An 18,977-nucleotide genomic window follows, 5' to 3' on the forward strand; every position below is an offset into this window, starting at 1 on the left:
TTTCATCACGAACTGCTATGTCATCAACAGTGAGTAAATTATTTTTGTGTATGAAATATATTTACATGGTCAGACTTTGATGTCATAGAATCATAAAGTCATATAGTGCAGAAAAGACCCTTCAGCCCATTATGTCTGCATTGATGTAACTAGAACTGTGACCAACCCCCAGTACAACATGTGAATGATGAGACATTCCTCATTTCTCTCTCTTTTTTGTGTTGAATCTGGTTAAGCTGATGTGCCTTGCTGGACATCGTGCCCTTATTGTCTGGGTTTAAGACTCAATGTCTTGGATGTAACCAGTATCATGACAAGTAAGGCAGTCAAAGATTGCTCTGATCTGTCCTTGCCTGCAGTTTTCCCGACATGTACACTGTCTCACAAGGTTTGCTTACAAAACAAAGTCAATAGTTTTGTATTTTTGGAGGTTCTTTCTCATCCAGTAGAGCAAGTGATGATTTGCGATCTGTTGTGATGACCAGTTTCAGACAAAGGTGCAGTCTGAAAATCTCTTGCAAGCACATATAACTGAGATGGCTTCCTTCTCAATCACCACATTTTGTGTTTCTGTATCAGTTAATGTCAAGATGTCTAATGTCTAGTTTACCAAACACATCTGACTGTTCCTTCAAGTGTACTACTTCTAAACCTGCAGCTGGAGTATTGGCTGCAATTATCTTTGGACATGAAATATTAAAATATCCATAAACATCCAAAAAATGTTCTCTTGATGAAGACTCCAACACCATCCTTGTGTCGTCTGTCGTGGTTGCTAGGTTAGGCAAACACTTTACCAGCTGGTTCACCACAACCAAGACTCTTTGATGATCCTAAATTGACTTTGGAGTGGGGGACTCCATAATGGCATCACTCCTTTGAGAATAAGCCGGTCTGCCATCATTGTTGACAATGTTGCCCCAAGAGATGGATTCTTTGGAGAATTCACACTTGTGATTCAGTGTGAGGCCCTGATTTTGTATATTGCAAGCATTCTCTGATCATACTTTTGCTTGTTGCTCACTATCACGTCCATGTGGCATATTGCTCAGACACAAAATATTTTGGCCTCAGTCATCTTCTGTGGCAGAGATTCCTACAGGCACACCACTCTCTGGGTGCAGAAGTTCCTCCTCATCTCACTCCTAAAAGGCTTATCCCTTGTCTTGAGCCTGCAACCTCTGGTTCTGGATTCACCAGTCATTAAGAACACCCTTCCTTCATCATTCTTGTTTAATCCTGTGAGAATTTTATAGGTTATAGGTTTCTATGATAGTTCCTCTTATTCTTCGCCACTCCAGTGAATATATTCAGTCTTTTCCTGCATGTTGGTCCTGTCATCTCAGGAATCAGTCTAATAAACTCTTTTTATGCCCCATTCATGGACAGAATGCCTTTCCTCAGATAAGGAGACCAAAACTGCTTACCAAGTCCATGTACAATTACAGTCAAGAGTGTGTTGCTGGAAAAGCACAGCAGGTTAGGCAGCATCCGAGAAACAGGAGAATCGACGTTTCGGGCATAAACCCTTCATCAGGAATGAGGAAAAGCTTCTGCCGAAATGTCGATTCTCCTGTTTCATCGGATGCTGCCTGACCTGCTGTGCTTTTCCAGCACCACACTCTCGACTCTGATCTCCAGCATCTGCAGCCCTCACTTACTCTTCCCTGTATAATTGCAGCAAGACATCCCTGCTCATGTACTCGAGTCCTCTCACAGTGAAGGCCAACAAATTTGCCTTGAATTGAATGATTTATTTTAGAATACAGTGAAGTTGGATGCCATTTTGAACAGTTTAAGAATAAAAAAGACATAACTGGAAGAGAGTCTACCTTGGCTCCATCGCCTCCACCATGAGTCCTAAGTCAGCTCACCAACAACAGCGACGTCTCCTCCACTGTCTTGTGGCTGCCTGGGAAAGACCCACTCAATATAGAAGTCGCCACTCTTCAGGCGCCATCACGTTGCTGCTGGGCCCACCTCACCAACTCCACCGCTGATGCCAAGTCCCACGCTCGCCTGCAACCAGGAGTCCTGGCTCCACTGCCAATTCACCAATGCCATGAATCCCCACTCTGGGCCTACTGCAACCAGGAGTCCTTGGCTCCACTGCTAGCCCAGGCTGCTGCCACCCTCCTCCAAGGTATCACCTTGTCAGTGCCGCCATCTTGAAAGGTATGCTGCCATTGCCGCCTCAATCGCTGGAGGAGCTTTGCTGCCGGCCATTCCGACAATAACAGGAGGATATCCCAGCTGCCTTGTCCACCACTGTCGGCTCCGATTGCCGGGAGATTGCTGCCACTCTGTGCACGGGCCACCTTCGCGGACATACCTTTGCTGCTGATTAACCCACTGCAAAAGGCTTGAAAGAAAATAAAAGTGAACTGAGAAGTGAAAGAGAAAGAAAGAATGCCAAAGAAAAAGAAAGCAGAAGGAAGCGAGTGAGTCCTGGGTTCAGGTGCCCTCCCGCAGCCATGCTGCTCTGCCACCATTTTCCTCACCTACTGCTGGATCCAGTCGGCCTACATTCAGCAACTGATCTCTGCACTTATCCCCCTTTCCCTATCTATCACCAGTCAGAGAATCTGCCTGCCTGTTTCTGTCTCCAAAATCAATAACTTCCACGTTATACTTCAAGGCCTTGTAAAACCATAACAGCAGCAACATACTGCAGACTGCCCTGAAAAGGTGAGATTGAGACTTCTTCTCTTCAGTGGGAGAAAGTCAACCTCAGGAATTACCAGCAAGCATGAGCAGTGTCGTACGTACCAGATCAGAGTAGTGGTCACTGCCGGGACTGCATTAAGGTCTCAGAACGTTGGCAAGGCCCAGGTAAGTCCGGGGGTTTGGGTAGGGAAGTTTTGGGGCGGGGACAAGGAAGGATGTGGGAGCAGGGATTGTGCTTTGATGGCTATTCATGAAGTAACAAAGAAGAAGGTAAGGAAGTGCCTCTGAGTAGCTCCTTCAGCAGCAGTGTCCAACACACAACTCACGCTGCCAAGAACAGCAGACACATGAGAGTAACATCACCTGCAAATTCCCCTCCAATCCACACACTTGAGCCTTCACTGTCACTGGGTCAAATATCTGCAGCTCCCTTCCAGCACTGTGAGTGTACCTACACCACATAGGCTCAATGATTCACCATCATCTTCTCAAGGGCAATTCGGATGAACAAGGAATGCTAATGTTAGCTGTGGCTGTCACATAGAGTCATAGAGATGTACAGCATGGAAACAGACCCTTCGGACCAACCCATCCATGCCAGGGCCACCCATCCCAAGGACCTTGCTCTATTTCTTCAATGCTCAATGAATATCCAATACCTTGACTGAATTTTTATACCATAGACTCATATACCCTATCATTCCAAATGACAACAGCGCTTTCTTGAGTCTACTTAATGCATGGCGCAGACCCATTGATGTGAATTTTATTGCTGCAAAGTAGAGCAGTGCCTCAGAAACATCCAGGTCAGTTTTATCATGGTTAGATATGTGGGCAGAACAGGCAGCAATCTGCCTCACACTGAACTTCAGACAAGACAAAGAAAAGGACATACCTTTCTATTTTGTGAACAAAGGTTCACTGGAGAACTGCAGTACAGAAAGGTGATTGTTTTATGCCCTTGTGTACTGAGGGGTAGGGATTGGTAATACCCATCATCCTGTGCGCCTCATAAAGATGTATGATGTAAATTAAGACAATCGAAATGTCTCGAGGTAACTTAGAGTAATACGGGCTATGGAAGATCTTTATAATCGATTGCAAATCCCGTAATGCTTGAACTGAAATGCTCCTGTAATGTTTTTGTTTACAAATTATATAAATGAAGTGTATTTTTGCAAAGACAACTCACCATGAAGGGAAAAAAAAATCACACAACCCCAGGTTGTGGCCCAACAGGTGTAATTGGAAGCATTAGCTTTCGGAGCGCTGCTCCTACATCAGATGGTTGTTGCTCCATAAAGGAGAAAGTTCTGGCAATAGCAGAGAAGTGAACCAAGTGTTCACAATGGCATGATGGATACTGTTGGTGTGACTTCAATGTGGATGTCACAGCTAATGCTCCAAAGGAGAATTGCGTCCATTGTTAACAGCACAAGTTTCGACTACAGAAATAGGCTGCTGATAAAGCCAATGCAATATTCTTATGCCATTGCACTCGTCTGTAAATGAGATGGTTGCGTTCTGTTCTCAGGAGTGCTCTTCATTTTCCACCTATTTCTTGTGGATCCATGAGACAAAACTAATCTGACAACCTTTCAGGATGTAACATTTCAGGTATGGTATGCAACTATTGTGCTTTCGCACTCCATCTTCAACCTCATTGTTTTTATACTAGCTTAGAAAGACTGTTGTGATAACGCAAGTGCAGTGACAAACAGTGGACAGATGCTGAGCTTGCCAGGCTGAGATACACCTCTACTCCTTGAAGTGGTCATAAATGCCACAGCAGCAGCCATAGTTGCAGAAAGTAGCCCTATTGTCACAAGCTTCGTTCACTGAGTATTTCTTGCACAAAATAATACAGGTCTTAGATACTGCTGCAGACTGATCGCACTGTGGATACTGCCTGGATAACAACCACAGATCTGCACAATTAGATTTCTGTGATCAACCAACCTCTGGTCATTCATTAAGCAACGTTCCTTTCCTTGAAGGGTTTTCCCTGGGATGAAATGAAGACAATCCATGAATAATGTTCCAGGTGACCCATTTTAGAAAATCAATCTGAGTGGCACTAATTCTGTGACACTGATCTTTTGAACAGCTGATTGGTAAATTTTGTGCATCGGATGGAAGGGAATTCTTACTAACTAAAACTGTGTGGTGACTGGGTTGTGTAGATCCGATAACACTGGTACACAATGATGAACATCAACTAATATCATGTTATTAACTCTTGTTTACCCAACGCAAGGCACACATGCCTTCAATTAAAATTCTTTGGAAAAATTATTTTGAGTTTCTCTGCCCTCATTGTTCTTAAAGCAGGATTGCAACTTAAAAGGGTTGTGCAGTCCTGGTTGAATTCCTCACTTTATTAAATAAGTTAAATAGGTGAAAGGTTATCCATCAAAATCTATTTCTTTCCAGCAATAGGTTACAAGACCTTATGTGGTGCATACATATTGTTGTTTGTAACAAAATCAATGCCACTGACTTCACAACTACTAAGAAATGAAATAAGTGAAATTACTATTATGTTAACTGAGGCTTACAATAGTTGATGAGATACAAACCACAATCCCTCTGCAGTACCCTCGGACAATCAGCTATTCTTGAACGTTCTCTTAAGTGAAGACTATCAGATTGACATTCTGCTTCTTTGTGGATGGATTTATAATGTAGACATGCTGTTGGAATCACAATTTAAGTCAGAAACCAGAAGAGTTGAGTTTCCACTGGATTATTATCATAACACAATCCAGTAATGGAGATTTTGGCGTTTACGTCCCATCTCACTTATGGTATGGCAGCAGCTTGTCAAAGTACATCCTGGGTTATACTTGGATTGCTACGTCTCCCCAGTGGGCCAGGTTAAACCAAAGCAAGAGGAGAGGGGTGAGCGGTGAGACACTCAACTTGCTTGGGGCTTCCTCCACACTGCTGTGACAATTTGGACAGAAACTGAGAACAGACATAGCTTCTGCCTAGGTCCAATTTAGGTCCAAAGCCGTGTGGAATGGAAAGATAAATTACAAGAACGAAATAAGGACATAAGCAACTGGAGGAGGTGCAAGCCATTCACCCCTCACACATGCCTCATCACTTAATAAGGTCATGGCTGATCTATTTGCACCTCAATTCCATTTTCATGGTGGTCCAATATAGCCATCAATACCCCGATATTTCAAAGCTCCATCTACCTCCTCTTTAAATATTTTCAGTGATCTAGCCTCCGCAACCTTGTCAGGTAGAGATTCCAGACTCTAATTACTTCCTGGGAGAAGAAATTCTTTTGCATCTCTCCTTCTAATGAGCGTCTTCTTATTCTGTAACTATATCCCCTAGTTTGAGATTCCTTCACCAGTAGAAATATCTTTTCAGCAATCTGCCCTGTCAAAACCCCTCAGAATCTTGAATGTTTCAACAAGATCACCCCTCATTAAGTTAGATTCCCTGCAATATGGAAGCAGGCCCTTCAGCCCAACATGCCCACACCAACCCTCCAAAGAGTAACCCACCCAGACCCACCCCACGTATACCCCTGACTAATGCACCTATCACTACGGGCAATTTAGCCTGGCCAATTCACCTGGCCTGCACATCTTTGGACTGTGGGAGGAAACCGGAGGAAACCTCTGCAGAACACGGGGAGAATGTGCAAACTCCACACAGACAGTGGCCAGAGGCAGGGATCGAACCTGGGTCCCTGGCGATGTGAGGCAGCAGTGCTAACCACTGAGACACTGTGCTGCCCCTTTATTTATTCTTGAATAAATAAAGCCCTAACCTGTTCAGTTATAGAATCATGGAGTCATACAGCCCTAGTTGTTCCTGACATCTTACATCCCAGGAATCAGCACAGTGAAGTTTAAAAGAGATTGAAATTCAGCCTCCAATGCCATTACACTATATTCTTTTTAAATACAGGGACCAAAACCAGACACAGTTTATCCAGGTGCAGCCTCACCAACCATACAGTTATATGAAGACCTCCTCATTTTTAACGTGCAGCAATAAAGGCTTTCTTATTTAAATGAGTTCATCTTTATTTTCAGCTGCTATGGTCTCTAGCTTCTACTCTCAGAACTCAATGGTCATGATGCTTCTTCTGTGAGGCACGTGCCCTTGTTCTATCCCCTCTGTCAGCCCCGATTATTTATACAGCCCATCTCATGGATAAGGCATGGGTTTGTGACCAGGTCGAAGCAGAAAACTCCCCCTCGCTTCGAGATTTTGTTTATACATCCGCCACTACATCAATTTTATTTCTGAGTGTTGGAATTCAAATAAAATTGGCAATTATCAATTGCCTTATAAATTTTCATCTAAAGCCAGTCCCTCGAAAAATGCAATTTAAATCAAAATCTGATGTGCACAGAGGTTTAACATATTGCTTCACAAGTTTATGCAGTTTTGAAGTCAAACCAGAAGTTTACATTTCGATAGAAAGAAAGAAAGCAGATTAGAGAAATATGTTTGTTGTTTTACAAAATGGTTCTCCCGAGGACTCTCAAAGGTCTGTTTTTTTTAAGAAAAGCTATTTGCAATCCATAACTTTCTAAAGTTTTTCAGTTAGTATGTTCAACAGGACCCAAGTAGCTCCTTTTGGCAACTTTGAGATAGCGCGTTTTATTTTACTGAGCCTGGCCCATACAGGACCTCTTTAAAAAAACTATTGTGTTTTACAGGCAGTGTCCTGCATACCAAACAATGGAGGTTTTGTGGGAGAACAGAGACACTATTACTGCCCTTAAAGTCCAGAAGCAGGGTTCCTAAGCATGCTGTATATCTCCTGCCGCTTCCTTTCTGCTTGACTCTGAATAAACAGCACATATTTTTTGCATACCAGTGGTTGACCACGCAAGACGACTAGTTTATGTGCCCATTGAGTCAGCACTGAAATTAATAAAGTATCTAACCCTGGCATTGTCCTTTTTTAAAGTTTACATTTGTTTTTGAGATAATTTTGAACAAAAAACAATTCTAAGCATGTATTATAGATGCAGTCTTGCATGAGGTGTCCAGTAATAAATTTCTGATCAGCCATAATTTGGACTCAACCAAACTAGGAAAAGAATAAACGATTAAGGTGGGGAGAGTATTTATTTTAAATGTGTAAACAAGAGAAAAAGGCAATTTGCTTTTAAAATTACAGAGGTGAATCTTAGGAATCCTTCTCAATACTAAATTCACTAGCGGTAAGTCTGAACTAGATTACTTCTAGTTCTAGAGTTTAAAGAGATTTCCACACAAAATAAAATGGGTTGTGGATATTTTGTGCAATGTGGAAAGACCAAGTTCATATCAAAAACATTCAGGCCCTGAAATTCATGTTCACTTGCTCTCAGATTGCTGACAATAACCTTTGACACTTTGAAATCTTTGGCACTTGTATTAGTAATAAAACAGAAAGGTAGTGTATTATTTAACTGGTGATTTATTGGGAAATGTGGATGTACAAGGGCATCTGGGTGACCTTGGAGACCAGATAATTAAACTAGACAGGTAAGTGGAGTACTCAATTAAGCAGGTAAATGGTTTATTGGCCTTCATTGCAAGACGATTTGAATTCAGAAGTAGGGATGCCATATTGCAGTTACAGAGGGTCTTGATGGAATCACACTAACTATTGAGTGCAGTTTTGCTCTCCCCACCTAAGAACGGACATACTTGCCATAGGCAGAATGCAACCGAGGTTCACTAAGCTGACACTAGGGATGGCTTGCTGTCTTTTGAGGAGAGATTCATTCAACTTTGTCTGTATTCACCACAGTTTAGGAGGATGGGGGAGTGGGTCAGATCTGATTGACAGAAATAACACTGTAATGGGGCTGAATAGACTAGATTCTGGGAGGATGTTTTCCCTTGTTAGGGAGTCCAAACCAGGGATCATAGTCTTAAGATGTGGGGTAGGTTATTTCGGACTGAAATAAGGAAACATTTCTTCACTCAAAGAATAGTGACCCTGCAGAATTTTCCAAGACAAAATGCCATGAAGACCGTGTCACTAAATATAGTCAAGTAAGAGACAGAGACATTCCTAAGTTTAAAAGGCATCAAAGAGTACAGAAAACAAGTGAGCACATGGTGTTGAAGTAGAGGATCAGTCATGTTCCTATTGAACAACTGAGTGGACTTGAAGGGAAGATGGCCCAATTTTGCTTCTAGTTTCTATGTAACCGATTCCAGCTTTTCAAATGAACTGAATCCACAATATTCAACCTGAGCTGAGTAAAGTCATATGCAGAAGAATTGAAGTTAGGCCTAAAAATGGTTAAAGGGATTGCAATGCATGACTAAACCAAACCTATTTGTTATGATCCAGACAACGTCCAAACCCCCCTGAGCACACTGTTGAGTAATCACATCATCTGAGGAAGGAGGTCTAACCCTTGAGAGGCTGCCACACATTTCCAAACCAGCCTGAATACTTCAAGGAAGACGGAACCTCTGAAGGAGGAGATGCATTTTAGTCTGAGCAAATTCAATCATTCATTAAAAACAGTAACTTAGATACGGTTAAGATATAGAAACAATAAAAGATAAACAAGAGGGGGCTGCAAATCATCCAATAGAGCAATGAAGTAGATGGGAGAAAGGACAGCTATCTACAGGAAGCTGGATGATCCTCCAGACAAGCTCTGAGAAAGCAGTGGAAGCAGATAGCTATACAAGACGCTGCTCGCAGTTGTTAGTCCTGAGGACCTTGCAAGACATTGAAAGATCCTGTAAAGGTGATCAAGGTCAAATATACCCGAAATCTCACACAAACTCAATGAACTATATGACTACAATTCACCTACGAACAATCTCTATCTATTGAAAGTCATCCTCACACTCATGATTCACCCCACCCTCACACTTAACACTGTTATAAGCCTCACACTGACATCTCCCAGAATAAACACACTTCCAGCTATTCAATCATAACAACTACGTCACCTAAACTGATTGCACATTGTCATTCATTCACTGATTCACTTCCCTTTCTCTTGCAGGACAGTCTGACTCCTGACCAGAAGCAGTGGTCCCTGACTGGTGGTGGGCATCTTGCCATCATGCTGCTGGAGGTCAGACATCTCTCCATCATCATAGTCATTGTGGCCAGCGGCAGGGTTGAAAGAATTAATAACGGCAGAATGTTTCTAACCAATTCTTCTAACTAATTGGGCAGCACGGTGGCTCAGTGGTTCGATTCCAGCCTCAGGCTGTGTAGAGTTTGCACATTCTCCCCGTGTCTGCGTGGGTTTGCTCCAGTTTCGTCCCACAGTCCAAAGATATGCAGGTTAGGTGAATTGGCCATGCTAAATTGCCTGTAGACATTAGGGGAATGGGTCTGGGTGGGTTATTCTTTGGAGGGTCGGTGTGGACTAGTTGGGCCAAAGGGCCTGTTTCCACACTGTAGGGAAGCTAATCTAATTCTGATTACCTAACAATCTATCAATTTATATGCTGGAAGTAAAATCAAAAATCTATTTAGATTTAAAGCTGCAAAAATCACCGAATGATTCAATTCTTGAGCCACACTTAGTTAAGGGAACCTGTCAAAGAATGATTAGCTCACCTCTGACATAATTTGGGAAGAAATAAATTTATCCCATCCTTTCAAATACCTGACATTGCTTGTCAAGCATAATTTTTCACCTTTTGAAGATGTTCAACTTTTAATTAAAGTAAGCAGCAAAATTAAATCCCCTAATCTTATATTTGGAAAGTGTCATGCTTATTTAATAAGATCCAATATACTACTCCCAGAACTGCATTGATTTCAGAGGGGTGTAAATGATAAGAATATGGTGAATCTAAAAACAATCCATTACAGCTTTAGATTTTGGAGGTGGTTTGCAGCAGGAGGGTCATCGGGGCAAGGGGTTTCTGTCCCTTTAATCTTTCAGTTGTTGCCCAAGAGTGAGCGGCAATATCAGATTTTTGGCCAAATTCTTGTAACAATGAGAAAGTGTTTGGCTTTAGCCAAAATAGTGTTGCGGCCCCAGTTCTAGAAGTGCTTCCCAAATACAGTGGCTGTCGTTTTGGTCAGGGCATTATGGGAGAGGACAGATCTGTCGTTCACAGAAATCCTTACAACTGTAAAGGTGTAGCTGCATTTACAGAGAATCCAATCTCATGCAAGTGGAGATCAAGCACACCACTTGTCAGGTTTATTCTACTCAGGGGAAAGTCGAATGTTGATGCTGTTGGAGATATTGGATAAGCCCAGGAACGTCTTTGAGAGAGGTAGGACGCCTTTTGAGAGACGTCAAGTACCCTTTCACCCATGTCAAGTGCCCTTTGGGTTTGTTAAAATGTGTATAATAAATGGATAATATCACTGAAACTGTCAAACTCGTTGGAACTGTTAAGTTAGCAAAGCATATAAATATCCTAACTTATACTTTAAAACAAAAAGTGATTTTTAATAGGATTTCACTATCTGTTGACCTATCTAGCTTGAATACCATTATCATACCAAATGCGTTGCATGATTGATTTCACAATCAATCATTGTTACATTGCAATGAGCTGCTCACAGTTCAATTGACAGATCTAAGTGGTCATAAAGTCTTTAATATGGAGCTAAGACTTTAAGCAGTTGAATGAAATGTTTGCTTTTATAACGGATTAAAACCGTTGAAGGAATGTAATTGGAGTGAATGGATTTTTATCAATGCAAGTGCTTATTTATATGCAGTGGACTCTATTTCAAACGTTCACAACTTCATTTTCTTTACCCTCAGAGTGGGGATTAAAATCTACAATGAAGAGTAGGCAGTCAGCATATGGAGTTTAGGGTAAAGGCTTGTGGGGTGGTATTCCTGATGAAGGGCTTTTGCCCGAAACGTCGATTTTCCTGCTCCTTGGATGCTGCCTGAACTGCTGTGCTTTTCCAGCGCCACTAATCCAGAACTCTGGTTTCCAGCATCTGCAGTCATTGTTTTTACCTTGTGGGGTGGTGAGTATGGGCTGCACAAGTTGGCCTTAAGTTGAAAATGGCACCACAAAGAGACATGGGGTGGTAAAAGGGGATAAGAGGGGCCATGGGAGTGGGTAAGAGGAGCATAAGGTTGGCGCAAAATGTATGACAGGTCATGGGGATGGGTAGAGCGACATGGATTGAATTGATGATACAAGAGGCACTGGGATGAATGGAGAATGTTTGAGGAGGCAGGCATGGCGCATGGGGAATGCAAAGAGGCATGAGGGTGAGCAATTTTTGAGCACATTTGTAGCTCAGGTTGATGTTAAGTCTGTAGGTTTGCTTGCTGAGCTGGAAGGTTTGTTTTCAGATGTTTCGTCACCATACTAGGTAACATCATCAGTGAGAGTCTCCGGTGAAGCGCTGGTGTGTACAGAGGTCTGACAGAACCAAGGCCAGCATTTCATACATCCTGCTTCCACACACAGCAGCCCTGTGGAAGCCTGTGCTGTGTTTCCTGGCAGTGGACTGATCTCCTATCAACACCCATCCATAGAAAAAACAATTGGAACATTCAAGGTACTTTCCCTCAAGTTGAATTCGCAGAGCCGGAAATGTCCTTAAATTTCCTTGTTCTCCTGATCTCAGGAGGAACAATTCAGGCTGTTATGTGAGTCACGTGAAATTAGTCTTATCCATATATCTTAACCTCTCGAACCTGTCCTAAGGGAAATTGTCAGTTTACTGCAATTATTGGCAAGTTGTAGGCAATTTGGTGGACCTCAGTCAATGTGGAGCTGGGTTGGGACTTCAAATTATTTCAATTCTGGATTAGATAAAAATTGAGCTCTCAGGAGTGAGACAATGTAGTAACCATAAAAACATAATTTAAACAAAATGCAAATAAAAGCAAAATACAGAGCACATGGCAATTAGTATCCTTTTAATATGTTGTATTTTAGGATCTCAAGAATGTGATTTAACTTCCCCTATAATGACATGAAGAGTAGGACAGAGTCATCAAATTGCAAGGAGTTTCTGAAAGTTTTAAATAATAGCAAATATCATAAAGGAAGTTTAATATCAACACCAGAAATCTCAAAGAACAGCTTACCATAGCATGCTTATCAGTGACCACAGCTTACAACCGTGTAAAACAATATAATGAAGTTACCAGTGCAGCCATATTTATAAATAAAAACTTATTTTATAAAACAAGGTGACATAAATGTACATTTTTAAAGAAAAAATGCTATTGCTGGACTTATATAAAGTTCAAATAAATAATTTGATGAGTTAAAAATCACACACCAGGTTATATAGTCCATAAACACTTGACGAAGGAGCAGCGCTCTGAAAGCTAGTGCTTCCAATTAAACCTCCAAATAATTTAGTGTATTTGTTAACCACTGGAGCTCAAAAGAAACAAATTCTGAGAGGAACTAACTTCAAACTCCCGCGCAACCTGATTTTGTTTCTCTAAGAGAATCGTTTTCTGTTTTTGAAGTTCAGCGCTGGGAAACATACTGTTAAAAAAGTCAATATAACGTATTCGTGGTCTCATTGCCACTGAACATAGTAAAATACAAAGCCTCAACGAGCTCCCAGAATCGGAAATTGTCACAGAGTGTGCTATGACATATTAGAGAAGCTTTGGAGATATCATTGTGAGGCCTACCTGTCCACACTCAGTGCACACAGACTTAGGCCTGTGATTCCGACTGAAATTTTCTGCAAGAAAGGTATCAGCTTGCAAACCACAATCCCGAACGGCCACTCGGAAGCCAGAAGCTGAAAAACACGATTGGCAAAGGACACAAATGTCAACACATGCACCCAAAAAAAGTTGGATAAAAAGTTAACAAATGAGGCAGAGAAAAAAAATGGATAATTTGTCTTGGTTAGATCGCTTAAAGAGATAAATGATAAAATTGGGAAAAAAAAACCGGAAGAAACCACAAATGACTTATTTCTAATATCAAAGAGAAAGAAATTTAAACCATATGTGGAAGCTTCAAGGCACAGGAGCAACTAAGTTAGAGAGAAAGGGGTACTGACTGAAGCAATGACGCCTGGTTCACATCAAAAAAATGCGAATGATTGTAATGTTATAGAACATAGAACAATACAGCACAGAACAGGCCCTTCGGCCCACGATGTTGTGCCGAACATTTGTCCTAGCTTAAGCACCCATCCATGTACCTATCCAATTGCCGCTTAAAGGTCACCAATGATTCTGGCTCTGTCACTCCCACAGGCAGCGCACATTGGTATTGTGTGTCAATATACCTCTCTTTTTAACGTCTGATAGACCGAAATGATCTTTTCTGACCCTAGCTCTTTCTGTTTTGAGAAATTGTTACAAATAAATTGAAATACGCAGTCCGATCAGGATTAAAAACCCTATGGTTCCTTTGAAATGTTAGGAAGTGAAATGCAAACACAAAAGTTGGACCATGAAAGTGGGAAATACGCCAAATGAAGAGAGCAAGGGAATGCAGATTAAATCTGAAGTGGGAATGAGAGGACAGTTAGGGAGTGAGACTGAAGAGCTGAGGGGATATGCAGGGGAGCAGACCTTAGAGGAGAGTAGACCTACCTTGTAGACATGCAAAGGGATGTCGATCGTGATGTAGAACAGGTCGCCCAGCGCCAGGCTTCCAATCAACAAATTGGGACCATTCCTCATACATTTATTTTTGTAGATAATCCTCAGCAAAGTCGCGTTGCCAATCACTCCAACCACAAAAATGGCACAGGACAGGCCGGCAGTAATGTATCTGAAGGTGGGGTTGCTGCGGGTCGGGTAGTAACAGGAGGAAGGGATAATATTGTCACCGACTGAGTTAGCATTGCCATCGGTTCGGTTGGAGTTATCCACCGCCGGATTCCCATAGGGTTGACCGGTTCCCCGTTGAGACAAGCCCAAGCTGGGCTGGACCGTGGGGGAGTGGAAGACATCCAGAGAGTCGGCAGCTGAATGAAACTTGCCCCAGGTCTCATTTTCAGGGAGCAACATTTTCTCGGCGGTGCTCTGTGATATCCCAAAACCGACCAACACAGAAATCCACGGCAGGGTCAGACAAACCCGCAGCAGCCGCATTCTCAACAGGTCCAGGGGCGGAACGATGAATACACAGCAAACTCCCAGGAAGGAGAGGCGAAAGACACACACACACACACACAGGAGACTGAGCGGAGCCCGGAGAGTCAGCGCTGTCTGTCCCTCTGTCAGACAGAGTGTGTGTGAGTGAGAGAGACTACTGGGTCAGGACTCAGGGACTGCTCACACTCTCTCAGACTGACTCGCCAGGCTGAGGGCTGGCCCCTCACTCTGACAGGGGGGAGGGAGAGAGGGCTGACCCCTCACTCTGACAGGGGGGAGGGAGAGAGGGAGAGAGGGCTGACCCCTCACTCTGACAGGGGGTGGGAGAGAGGGCTGACCCCTCACTCTGACAGGGGGGAGGGAGAGAGGGAGAGGGGGAGGGCTGGCCCCTCACTCTGACAGGGGGGAGGGAGAGAGGGAGAGGGGGAGGGCTGACCCCTCACTCTGACAGGGGGGGGAGGGCTGACCCCTCACTCTGACAGGGGGGAGGGAGAGAGGGCTGACCCCTCACTCTGACAGGGGGGAGGGAGAGAGGGAGAGAGGGCTGACCCCTCACTCTGACAGGGGGGATGGAGAGAGGGCTGACCCCTCACTCTGACAGGGGGGAGGGAGAGAGAGAGAGAGGGCTGCTCCCCTCACTCTGACAGGGGGGAGAGCTGCTCCCCTCACTCTGACAGGGGGGAGGGAGAGAGGGCTGGCCCCTCACTCTGACAGGGGGAGGGAGAGAGGGCTGGCCCCTCACTCTGACAGGGGGGAGAGCTGCTCCCCTCACTCTGACAGGGGGGAGAGCTGCTCCCCTCACTCTGACAGGGGGGAGGGAGAGAGGGCTGGCCCCTCACTCTGACAGGGGGGGGGGAGGGAGAGAGGGAGAGAGGGCTGACCCCTCACTCTGACAGGGGGGAGGGAGAGAGGGCTGACCCCTCACTCTGACAGGGGGGAGGGAGAGAGGGAGAGAGGGCTGCTCCCCTCACTCTGACAGGGGGGAGGGAGAGAGGGAGAGAGGGCTGCTCCCCTCACTCTGACAGGGGGGAGAGCTGCTCCCCTCACTCTGACAGGGGGGAGGGAGAGAGGGCTGGCCCCTCACTCTGACAGGGGGAGGGAGAGAGGGCTGGCCCCTCACTCTGACAGGGGGGAGAGCTGCTCCCCTCACTCTGACAGGGGGGAGAGCTGCTCCCCTCACTCTGACAGGGGGGAGGGAGAGAGGGCTGGCCCCTCACTCTGACAGGGGGGGGGGAGGGAGAGAGGGAGGGCTGCTCCCCTCACTCTGACAGGGGGGGAGGGCTGACCCCTCACTCTGAAAGGGGGGGGAGGGCTGACCCCTCACTCTGACAGAGGGGGGAGGGCTGACCCCTCACTCTGACGGGGGGGTGGAGGGCTGACCCCTCACTCTGACAGAGGGGGGAGGGCTGACCCCTCACTCTGACGGGGGGGTGGAGGGCTGACCCCTCACTCTGACAGAGGGGGGAGGGCTGACCCCTCACTCTGACGGGGGGGTGGAGGGCTGACCCCTCACTCTGACAGGGGGGAGGGAGAGAGGGCTGACCCCTCACTCTGACAGGGGGGAGGGAGAGAGGGCTGCTCCCCTCACTCTGACAGGGGGGAGGGAGAGAGGGAGAGAGGGCTGCTCCCCTCACTCTGACAGGGGGGAGAGCTGCTCCCCTCACTCTGACAGGGGGGAGAGCTGCTCCCCTCACTCTGACAGGGGGGAGGGAGAGAGGGCTGGCCCCTCACTCTGACAGGGGGAGGGAGAGAGGGCTGGCCCCTCACTCTGACAGGGGGGAGAGCTGCTCCCCTCACTCTGACAGGGGGGAGAGCTGCTCCCCTCACTCTGACAGGGGGGAGGGAGAGAGGGCTGGCCCCTCACTCTGACAGGGGGGGGGGGAGGGAGAGAGGGAGGGCTGCTCCCCTCACTCTGACAGGGGGGGAGGGCTGACCCCTCACTCTGAAAGGGGGGGGAGGGCTGACCCCTCACTCTGACAGAGGGGGGAGGGCTGACCCTTCACTCTGACGGGGGGGTGGAGGGCTGACCCCTCACTCTGACAGAGGGGGGAGGGCTGACCCCTCACTCTGACGGGGGGGTGGAGGGCTGACCCCTCACTCTGACAGAGGGGGGAGGGCTGACCCCTCACTCTGACAGAGGGGGGAGGGCTGACCCCTCACTCTGACGGGGGGGTGGAGGGCTGACCCCTCACTCTGACAGAGGGGGGAGGGCTGACCCCTCACTCTGACGGGGGGGTGGAGGGCTGACCCCTCAGTCTGACAGGGGGGAGGGGGGGAATGCTGCTCCTCTCACTCTGACAGGGGGGAGGGAGAGAGGGAGGGCTGCTCCCCTCACTCTGACAGGGGGGAGGGCTGCTCCTCTCACTCTGACAGGGGGGAGGGAGAGAGGGAGAGCTGCTCCCCTCAGTCTGACAGGGGGGAGGGGGGAGGGAGAGCTGCTCCCCTCACTCTGACAGGGGGGAGGGAGGGAGGGAGAGCTGCTCCCCTCAGTCTGACAGGGGGGAGGGGGGGAGGGAGAGCTGCTCCCCTCAGTCTGACAGGGGGGAGGGAGGGAGAGCTGCTCCCCTCAGTCTGACAGGGGGGAGGGGGGGAGGGAGAGCTGCTCCCCTCAGTCTGACAGGGGGGAGGGGGGGAGGGAGAGCTGCTCCCCTCAGTCTGACAGGGGGGAGGGGGGGAGGGAGAGCTGCTCCCCTCAGTCTGACAGGGGGGAGGGGGGGAGGGAGAGCTGCTCCCCTCACTCTGACAGGGGGGAGGGAGGGAGGGAGAGCTGCTCCCCTCAGTCTGACAGGGGGGAGGGGGGGAGGGAGAGCTGCTCCCCTCAGTCTGACAGGGGGGAGGGGGGGAGGGAGAGCTGCTCCCCTCACTCTGACAGGGGGGAGGGAGGGAGGGAGAGCTGCTCCCCTCAGTCTGACAGGGGGGAGGGGGGGAGGGAGAGCTGCTCCCCTCAGTCTGACTGAGAGAGGGAGAGACTGAATGAGTGAGAGCTGATCCCCACAGCCTGTCTGAGTGTGTGAGTGTTGATCCCCACACTTAGCCTGTCTGTGTGAGTGAGTGTTGATCCCCACAGTTAGCCTGTCTGTGTGAGTGCTGCTCCCAGTGAGTCTGACTGAGGGAGGGAGAGACGTGGCTGATCCCCACATCTCAACCCAACCCCGGATGGAGCTTGGCCAATGACGTTCCTGGTTTTTAAAAACTCTCCCAAAAGCGAATCAATGTGGGATTGTAGGGGGTGGGGGAAGATAGAAAGAGAAAGAAACCGAGACAGAAAGTCAACAGCCTATCTCACGTCCTCAGCTCAGCAAGAGTCCACCCGGCTCATACACGGATAAGGAGGGTTGGGGTCTCAGACATTAACCACAGAGTCCCAGCAGCAAGACTGTCTCACTGTCTGAGATCAGCACACACACACACACACGCACAGAGCACTGTCTAAGATCAGCACACACACACACGCACAGAGCACTGTCTAAGATCAGCACACACACACACACACACAGCACTGTCTGAGATCAGCACACACACACACACAGCACTGTCTGAGATCAGCACACACACACACACACACACACAGCACTGTCTGAGATCAGCACACACACACACGCACAGAGCACTGTCTGAGATCAGTACAGATGCACAGCACTGAGATCAACACACACACAGCACTGTCTGAGATCAGCACACACACACACACACAGCACTGTCTGAGATCAGCACACACACACACACACACAGCACTGTCTGAGATCAGCACACACACACACACACACACAGCACTGTCTGAGATCAGCACACACACACACACAGCACTGTCTGAGATCAGCACACACACACACACACACACACACACACAGCACTGTCTGAGATCAGCACACACACACACACAGCACTGTCTGAGATCAGCACACACACACACGCACAGAGCACTGTCTGAGATCAGTACAGATGCACAGCACTGAGATCAACACACACAGCACTGTCTGAGATCAGCACACACACACACACACAGCACTGTCTGAGATCAGCACACACACACAGAGCACTGTCTGAGATCAGCACACACACACACAGCACAGTCTGAGATCAGCACACACACACAGCACTGTTTGAGATTAGCACACACACACACACAGCACTGTCTGAGATCAGCACACACAGCACTGTCTGAGATCAGCACACACACATAGCACTGGGATCAGCACACACACACACACACACAGCACGGTCTGAGATCAGCACACACACACACACAGCACTGTCTGAGATCAGCATACACACACACACAGC

At 46.8% G+C, this 18,977-nt stretch overlaps 1 protein-coding gene across 1 annotated transcript in view; it reads right to left on the bottom strand.

Moving 5' to 3' along the window:
• Window positions 1-14,943, bottom strand: part of ednraa (endothelin receptor type Aa) — a 54,605-nt gene extending 39,662 nt beyond the window's left edge. Inside the window, exons 1-2 of the mRNA XM_072568534.1 lie at window positions 14,187-14,943; window positions 13,266-13,378 (exon numbers count right to left, since the gene is read on the bottom strand). Coding sequence (XP_072424635.1) covers window positions 13,266-13,378; window positions 14,187-14,690 — 617 coding nt within the window. The 5' untranslated portion in view covers window positions 14,691-14,943. The remainder of the gene's footprint in view (window positions 1-13,265; window positions 13,379-14,186) is intronic.
• Between the last annotated feature and the right edge of the window lie 4,034 nt (window positions 14,944-18,977).

Source organism: Chiloscyllium punctatum, chromosome 1 (assembly GCF_047496795.1).
Source record: "Chiloscyllium punctatum isolate Juve2018m chromosome 1, sChiPun1.3, whole genome shotgun sequence".
Lineage (NCBI taxonomy): Eukaryota > Metazoa > Chordata > Chondrichthyes > Orectolobiformes > Hemiscylliidae > Chiloscyllium > Chiloscyllium punctatum.